Source organism: Macaca fascicularis, chromosome 2 (genome assembly GCF_037993035.2).
Source record: "Macaca fascicularis isolate 582-1 chromosome 2, T2T-MFA8v1.1".
In the NCBI taxonomy this organism is placed as follows: Eukaryota; Metazoa; Chordata; class Mammalia; order Primates; family Cercopithecidae; genus Macaca; species Macaca fascicularis.
Genome location: NC_088376.1, coordinates 174,930,977 through 174,940,481, shown reverse-complemented (window position 1 = coordinate 174,940,481; position 9,505 = coordinate 174,930,977). Strand labels below are relative to the sequence as shown.

The following is a 9,505-nucleotide window of genomic DNA, read 5'->3' as shown; positions in this document are numbered from 1 at the left end:
CTGAAATAAAATATCTAGTCACAGCTGGGTGCAGTGGCACAAACCTATAATCCCAGTACTTTGGGAGACTGAGGCAGGCTGATTACCTGAGGTCAGGAGTTTGAGATCTGCTGGCAACGTGTTGAAAACCCATCTCTATGAAAAATACAAAAAAATTAGCCAGGTGTGGTGGTGGGCGCCTGTAATCCCAGCTACTCGGGAGGCTGAGGCAGGAGAATTGCTTGAACCCAGGAGGCGGAGGTTGCAGTGAGCCAAGATCATGCCATTGCACTCCAGCCTGGGCGACAAGAGCAACACTCCGTCTCAAAATAAATAAATAAATAGTCACAAACATAAGTATAGGCTAACACTTAATGACTAATGAAGTTCAGGAAGCATAAGAGAAATTGGGTCACATGTAAGGTAAATAGGCCAGCAAAACAAAGAAAAAACTGTAAACTCTGGCTATGATATCTAGTCCCTGGGTATTATGTAGAATCCTTATTGAAATTTATGGTTGTGGAAAACTGGCCAGTTTCATTTTCAGCATGGTCGGGTCAGGGACATTTCCTCTTATCAATAGGAAGCTGCTATACAATTAAATGGATCAATGATGCAGTGAGCTGAATTAGTTTTTTTATGGTCATATAATGGGACTAGTTGTGCATTCTACATTATTTCAGTTGTACAAACATGATATTTGAATCTATCTTACAGGACGATGCTTGGGCTGCTTTAGCATATTGATTTGAGGAGCAGTAAAAGGAACTGGTGATAGGAAGGCAGTAAAGTAATATCAATAAAATTGTGCAGGGGATGCACATTTGACACACTGAATAGCTTTATGTAGACTTAATGATTTTTGAGAATAATTTACAAATCTGCTCTAATTCAATTAGTACTATAATAATCTACCTTAAAATATGGTGGGGTATTCTGTTATGTATTTACTGCATTTGGTTCTGGTCTGTGGAACATTATGACACTTGTTATCAGTGGCATGCTGGTAAACTGGCTCTATGTTTTGTTTTGCTTTTTAAAACCCTGATTTCTAGTGTTTTCCTACTTCCATGGTATAAATACAGTACTCTCATAAGGGGCTAGTTTTAAGATACCAACAGTTTAACATCTAGCTTTCGAAGTTTCTGAATATGTGACAGTTTGCTTTTTGGAGATGGTTAAGAGTGGCCTCCAGCACACCACCGAAAGCTATTGTAAATAAGATAGTCTGCTAACAATTTAAAATCCCAAAAGTTTAGGACTAAAAGCATTCAGAATATTCTAGACCTACCCCTACCTTTGTAGGAAAAAAAGATTAAATTGAAGAACAGTGACATCCTAAAAGTCATGCAGTAAGTTAGCTTGTGATATGAGAAATAGATATTTGGTCTTTGTTCCAAGTTTCTGGTACAAAACTCCTAAAACCCTTGTAATTTCCTGAGTGATAGGGATTAAAGGAGCATCAGTTGTTATTCATAATAAGCCTCTTTCAAGCATACTTGAGTTTAGGCTGATGAGGTAGCTCTTGGAGGATAGTGGGTTGAAGAACCATGTGATTAGACAGTAGGAACTTCTACACCACCCTCTGACCTCTGGGGAGAGGAGAGGGCCTGGAGATTGAGTTCAATCATCAAAGGCCAATAATTTAATCAGTCATCCCTATGTCATGGATCCTCCATAAAAACTAAAGGATTTCAGAGAGCTTTCAGGATGGTGAACACATGGAGGTGCTGGGACAGTGGCATGGAAACTTCATATTCCTTCTAATACCTTCCCCCATGTCCCTCTCATCTGGCTGTTCATTTGTATCATATAAACTGTCAAACATAGGTAAAGCGTTTTCCTGAGTTCTATCAGCTGTTACAGGAAATGCTCAAACCTGAGGAGGTGGTCATGGGAATCCCCAGCTTACAGCCAGTTGTTCAGAAGTGTAGGAGCCCTTGACTTGTGATTGGCATCTAAAGTGTCTTGTGGGATTGAGCACAGTCGGGTCTGTGCTAACACTGGATGTTTAGTATCAGAAATGAATTGTTGGACGCTCAGTTGGTATTCAAAGAGCTGGAGAATTAGTTGTTGGTGTGAAAAAAAACCTCACACATCTGGCGTCAGAAGTGCTGTGAGTACAAAAAAAAGGTGTCTTTTTTTTTTTTTTTTCTGTTTACTAGCAAATTTGGGATTGGAATCAAGGTGTCTGGATTCCCAGTGTATTCTATACACAAATCTTCACATAGGGAGGATAAAAGTCACTGGACATGAATGAAAACATGACTGTATAATCTTGACTTGAAATATGGATGGGACAAGGTGGGTGACAGGAGCTGTGGTCATGAAATTCTCACAGGGCTGCTCCAAACGACACTGAAAACCATTTAGGAAACCATGCAATTGGTTACCCTGCTCTTTGGTTTTCTGATTTAAGTGATGGTTTTTAATATCAGTATGTCCTAAAGTCCAGTGTGTATTAAGTCATCTAGGGTATTTATTAAAAATCTGCCAAGGCAGGGCTAATGTTAAGGCAATCCACAGGCCACACTGAGAATCCCTAGTTCAGATCCTCTTTAAAGACCCCTTCTGAGCTAAGATGCTTTGTTTACACAGAGCCAGGGGAAAATTCTAGATTGGTGGCTCCCTAAAGTGGTTCTTAAGTAAGCTGCATCAAAGGCACATGAGAAACTTTTTAAAATTTCTGACCCCACCCCCCTCATTTCTACCCAAGCCGATGAAATAAAAATTGAGGGGAAGGGAGCTGAGAAATTGTATATGAGGGACTTGAGCATATATGCATTTCAGTATACTCCGGGGGTCCTGGAACCAATCTTCCAAGGACACTGAGAGGCGACTGTATATATTTGTAAAAAATAATGGGACATTTGCTGATTGCAGATTCACAGCGTAGATAGGAAATTGTGAAGAAAATGAAACAATTCTCAAATTTCCTTGATTACACAAACTTTTGTTTTTGCGTAAAACTCATGGGAAGTGCTGACCTAGATAAATTAGAGGGCAGTAGAAAAATACTTCCTTAGAATTGTCAAAAAATTGTTCTACTTGGCCAGCAAACCAATGACTATAAAATTATTAAAGTTGTGTTCAATGTACCACAGAATTTTATTGAGAGTGAAATCCTATTTCAATAAGTTGATTAGCTATTTGATTCAGGGACAGACTGACTTCCATATAGAGCACATAATCTTTAAGAACTATCATTTTTTAAACTATTATTTTGAAATAATTTCAGATTTATAGAAAAGTTTTTAAAAGTACAGTTCAGTATTTCCTGCTCCCACATTCCCAAAATGTTAGCAATTTCCCACATTTTTTCACTATCCTTCTCTCTGTATATGTATGAATATACAAACACACATACTTTTTTTTTCCTGAACCATTTGAGAGTAAGTTGGTGACAGGGTGCCTCTTTAGAATCAAATAGATGTGTGTATTGGTAAAAGTATATTCTCTTATGTACAGCATAAATATCAAGAAATTAACATTAATGCTATTATCCAATCCACAGGCTGTCTTCAAAATTTTCCTGTTGCACCAATAATTTCCTTTATACCAGGGGTCCCCAACTCCTGAGGCCATGCACCAGTCCCAGTCCCAGTTCCTGGCCTGTTAGGAACTGGACCTCACAGCAGGTGGTGAGCAGCGGGCCAGCCAGCAATGCCACCTGAGCTCTTCCTCCTGTCAGATCAGCAGTATTAGATGATTAGATTCTCATAGGACTGGGAACCGTATTGTGAACTGCACACGCGAGGAATCCAGCTTGTGTGCTCCTTATGAGAATCTGACTAATGCCTGACGATCTAAGGTGGAACAGTTTCATCCCGGAATCATCCCCGTCCCCTTGCCCCTGGTCAGTGGAAAAACGGTCTTGCACAAAAGGGGTCCCTGGTGCCAAAAAAGTTGGGGACGACTGCTTTATTATATATGTATAATATATATGTGTGTGCATGCACATATATATGCTATATATTATATATACACATATACACAGACACATTAAAAATATTCATATGTATATATTTTTTCCTTTCCTGGCCCAGGGTCCAATCTGGAATCTCCTCTTGCATCTAGCTGTCTTATCTCTTTAGTCTCCTTTGCTCCTGAACTGTTCCTTAGTATTTGTTTTTCATGACATTTTTTGAGGAATATAGGCTATTTTGTACAAATCCCTCAGTTTGGATTCATCTGATGTTTCATGAGTAGATTCAAGTTATGCATTTTCAGCAGGAACCATGTAAGTGTGTGCTCTTCTCAGCAGGCCTTTGGTCTCTATTTGTCCCATTACTAGTGATGTTAACTATTATCACCTAAAGTGGTATCTACCAGGTTTCTATACTATAAACAACTTTTTCCTTGTAAAGTGTCTTACATAATTCAAGACTATGTAAATATCCTGTTTCCATCAAACTTTCACCTACTAATTTTAGCATCCATTGATGAGTCTTGCCCTAAACAATTACTACCATGGTAGATGCCATGTGGTTATTTTCTAAATCCAGCATTCCTCTTACATGACCAGGAAGACCTTTCTCACCTCTCCATTTATTCATTCATTCATTTATATCTGTGTGGACTCGTGGTTTCTTATTCCATGTGTTACTATTCATTACTATGACAATTGACTTTGATGCTCAAATTGTCCCAGATTGGCCGATGGTAAACCCTCAATCTGCTGTGTCCTTTAGATATTTCCCATCATTATTTGAGTACTTCCTTTCTGGCAGAGAAAGTATTTTAGACTCACCTTGTGCTTTTCCTGTTGCAACCCAGGAATCAGAAATCTAAGACTTCCTTTTTTTTTTTCTTTAAAGAAGAGAATTTAGATATCAAGATCTGAGTGTCCACAGTTGTAGTTGGGCTGTCACTGCTACTAGGCTCCCTCAGAGCACAGAACTAGGAAATATGTGTGTGTGTGTGTGTGTGTGCCTGTATTTCTACATTTTAAATATTTCTGTATTTCTATTAATCTATACATACTTTAAAAAACCCATGAATTCATACTGATGCTTCTAATTCTAATCCAATACCATAGGAAAAGAACTCATTGTTTTTAATCACTCTCTTGAAACTATACCAAGCATGCAGGCTTAATGTCATTAAACTCTTCATGCTATAGAATAAGAGCTAGAAGGTATCTTGGATCCACATAGTGCCAGTCATCTACTCATCCATTTACTAACTTAATACATTTACTAGACACTTTCTATGTGCTGGGTACCTGGCAAGGAATATGGAAATAAAAGATTTTGTACTATCCTAAAGTAGCTCAATTCATTAGGTAGGACAGAAGAAAATAACAATATAGTATAATAAGCTCTTTATTCAAGGTATGCACAGTGTTCTATAGGAAGAGAGGAGGAGCATAGAGGCCAACCTGAGTTAACTGAAACATTTCAGAGAAGGAGGTAAAAATAGGAGGCTTATACTACTCATTGGAAGAATTTTTAGATTTTTACATGTTTGCATAAATAAAGGGTGTACTTTGCTTCTGATAGAAATGCATTTTAAGGAAAGTTCTGATTATCTAAAAGTGTTCTCTGCGTTGATTGAATTCATCAAAAAAACTGCTCAGCCATGACAACAGTCATGCAAATAAATTCCCAGGACCAAAAGTTATGTTTCAGTTTTTGTACTAGACTCCTCCCAAAGACCATACAGGAAAAAAGCAACTTCAGATTTTTAAAAATGCTTATTTTCCCATGGTGGGTTTTCTGCCTTCTTTTTTTTTTTTTTTTTTTCTTAACAAATTAAATACACTGGCTTATTTGTCATTGTATTGATGGTCATCCTCTTGCGTAGTTTATATACACTAACTTTCTCCTATCTAAACTTATCTTAAACTAAAGGGAGGTCTAGTAAGGAAAGGGAAAGATTTATGTATGTGAGCATGTTGCAGGATACATCTAGAAAGTAAAAGCTAAGAAAAAAATAATAATATTCAGTGGAGAAAAGTATTAGGGTAAAAAATAACTTTTTAAAATTATTTTTGTTGTCCTAAACATAAAGCATTCTTATCAAATTTTACTACCACTGCTTTTGAAAATTATTTAAAAAAAAATAATGCAGGCTGTCTCCTGCTTTGTATTCCCCTGGCCAGTTTTCCCCAGTGCTGTCTGGCACTCTAATGCTGCTTTTTTCACCAATTTAGAAATCCTAGCCTAGAAAGTTGCTCAGGAAGATGCATAAGTAAAGATCATCAGTACTAGAGGCTGATCTTCATGCGACCTGTCGTCGTTCCTTCTTCTACAAAATGGTTCCCTAGTATAGCTGATACCACAGAAAAAGGTAGAAATTGAGACATGCATATGCACCTTCTCTTCATTCTAAGACCAGAACCAAACACGACTGACTTATCATCATTCATTTATCCTTTTATTTAGTGGCCTTAGATCCTAGAAGATAGATTCCCTATAAAATCATTTTAGCCATGAAATATTCATAAGAAATAAACTTCAAATGTTAATGAGGATACTGAAGTTTTTTTTAACCTAAAAAAAGTGGCAATTTTAGGTAGCCATAAAGCTGAGGCAAAGGTAGTTTGGGTTCTTGGAAAGAATCCTGCCTACCCATCTTTAGTGGCCTCTGGGCACAAAGCACTTATGATCACTGTAGAGGTGGAGCGATGCAAAGGACTGTGTCAGCAGTCCCTGTTGTGACAGCAGCAGCATCTACAGAAAACATAGGTCATATACCTTGGCTTACACAAGGAATGCTAAGAAAAATGAGCCACCAGGTGGGAGCTTTAACATAGGAATGATTAGTAAAAGCTCCTTAGAAAGTGAGAATTTGTAATTACTTTATTAAACATTACATTCAGTGTAAAGGCTTTAACCATCATAATCACCATGATATAATACGTGAGTATGTACATGTAAAAAAAAACCTATTGAACATAAAATTATGTTTTGAAATCTATGCAACATGAAATATAGTCTGATATAAAAAACCCAACTAATCAGAAACATGAAAACCAGTACGTTTTAATAAAAGCCTGTTGCTGGTTCTGGAATAACTGTGGCATGCATGTTCCTAGTCATGTTGGACTTCTCCTTCAGCTTTGATTGGAGTAGTGTGTGTTCCACAATGCCAATTCTAATGTCCATCTCTACAGTTTCTTGTTTCAGTTTTGTTAAGCTCTGTTTAATCTTCACCAAAGGAGCTGCAGAATGAAAATAACATGAAATGAAAATGTTCATTTGGAGTATCAGTGTATTACAGAATTGTATGACATTTTCCTCACTTTGTCTTAAGCCAAAAATAGGGTTAAAAACATAGCCAAAAACTTACTGACATTCACACAGTTTTGCTGTGGCATTTTAAGCACCTGAGATTTTTTAGGATGAAAAATGATGTAGTATTTGATGTACTGAGACTAAACTTTCTTCCTTTTCTAGGGGAAGAGCTGCTAAACAGGTGTTTAAGGAGGTGTTCAAGATGATTTTATGAGCTAGTATATTTGTCTGTAGGAAAAGGAAATACAAAGGGGGAAAAGGGGAAGAGAGAATTATCTTTGAGATGTAGATAATGGGCCCACTTAAAACATATTGCAAAAAAAAAAAAAATTCCTAAACATTCCCTTTTGCAAGATCATTCGGTATATATCAATAGAACTCTAGAAAATTTTTCTAGGGCATAGAAAAGCCTTCAGCAATCACTACTAGCCCATATCAAAGTAACCTGCTCACAATGGAGGATGATTACCAGAGGATGATTAATTCTTCTCTATTTGACCCCTGCCCAGTCAGTTCTACTGGGGAGGAGGGAAAATAAATTAAGGGTTATCACATCACTGCCTTAGTGTCATTTGGGCATATACTTAGTGCCCTTTTGTACATAAAATAGAAAAAGTGAAGCTCATTTGATGAAAACAGAACACAATATTATTTTTTAAATTGGCATAACAAAGTACATATTTAAATACTTCCCACTCTTTGAATCAATAGTTTGAATTTTTAAAACCTCTAAATTATAGTAAAAAAGCCTACCCTTCTCAGCTGATTTGTAAGACAAACAGTACGCTGATTATCAGACATTTTTGCACAACGAATCTCTCTTCAAACAAGCAACAAATAATTTGTTTTATATATTAATACTATTTTGTTAAGTAGGTGTCTTGAAGAGCTATTTTTCTCTTGCTCAGTTTTTTCCCTAAAATGAGCATGTACTTACCACCATCAGTCATGCTGCTGCCCTTTTCTTCCATTTCTTGTTTTACCTTTTCTAATTCTTCCATAACCTTTCATGAAAACAAGTTTTCATAAGCATTACATTTTAATAAACTTTCAAAATTTTTGAATTACGTACTAAGAAAATGTAATTTAGATATTAGCCACACATATAGAAAAATACAGACATTAGGAATATTTTGGACATAATTCAAATAAGATAAAATATGCAGATATACAAAGCTTTTCAGTTTTTCAGAATGCTCCTAATGATAAACTTCACCAAATGGCCGCCACGTCCGTTTTCTCATGTTGCAATATACTAGACACAATCAAAGTTGTTTTAGTCACTAGACACTCAAACCTCGCAATTATCTCATCGCATATACTTTGAAATTCTCTAACAATTGGTTATTAATTAAAATAGTATAAACATCCTAAAGAGATTTTAGATTTCTAAAGGTTTTCTGGATATCTTTCTTAATATTATAGTTCTATAAGACATTATGTCACTTTTTCCTCTATAGGACACTAAAAATGTTTATATCGGCCGGGCGCGGTGGCTCACGCCTGTAATCCCAGCACTATGGGAGGCCGAGGCGGGCGGATCACAAGGTCAGGAAATCAAGAACATCCTGACTAACGCGGTGAAACTCCGTCTCTACTAAAAAATACAAAAAATTAGCCCGGCGCGGTGGCGGGCGCCTGTAGTCCCAGCTACTGGGGAGGCTGAGGCAAGAAAATGGCGGGAACCCGGGAGGCGGAGCTTGCAGTGAGCCGAGATCGCGCCACTGCACTCCAGCCTGGGTGACAGAGCGAGACTCCACCTCAAAAAAAACAAAAAAATAAATGTTTATATCATATGGCTATGTATAAGAATATTCTTATTGCTTTATCCAAATCATGAACTCCAAACTCCAGGAGGCATACTTTGCTGTCACACTTGTTCCTATCTGCACTCTATTTGGCGATTATACTACCATAGCCTCTATTATTAGCAAAATTCCAAACCAGCATTAATATAAGTAGAAAATACCATCTTTAAGAAATTGAAACATTTTACATGATCTACAACTAAGCTATAATTATTGTGACTTAGTAGGCTTTATTTTTATCATACTGGTGAGTAAAACTTTCCCTGGGAATAAAGTGCTCATCCAAGTAAAGCAAATTAATTTTTTCAGGCACCTGAAACGTTACAACTGGGGATAACTATCTACTCCAAAAGAAGTAAATGGTTCCCTGGACTCCCTTCAAGTGTTAATTTACCTAACATAAGTGAATACTTTACTTCTACATACCGTTTTATTTGCTTAGAAGCACCACAGGATTAGAGTCTAAATATTTCTAATGTA

The 9,505-nt window shown here is 37.0% G+C and overlaps 1 protein-coding gene across 1 annotated transcript in view; it reads right to left on the bottom strand.

Annotated features, from left to right (window-relative positions):
• Positions 1-6,759: 6,759 nt before the first annotated feature.
• IFT57 (intraflagellar transport 57) overlaps positions 6,760-9,505 on the bottom strand; it is a 63,896-nt gene continuing 61,150 nt past the window's right edge. The window contains exons 10-11 of the mRNA XM_005548231.5: positions 8,155-8,221; positions 6,760-7,144 (exon numbers count right to left, since the gene is read on the bottom strand). Of these exons, the coding sequence (XP_005548288.1) occupies positions 6,966-7,144; positions 8,155-8,221 (246 nt within the window). The 3' untranslated portion in view covers positions 6,760-6,965. The remainder of the gene's footprint in view (positions 7,145-8,154; positions 8,222-9,505) is intronic.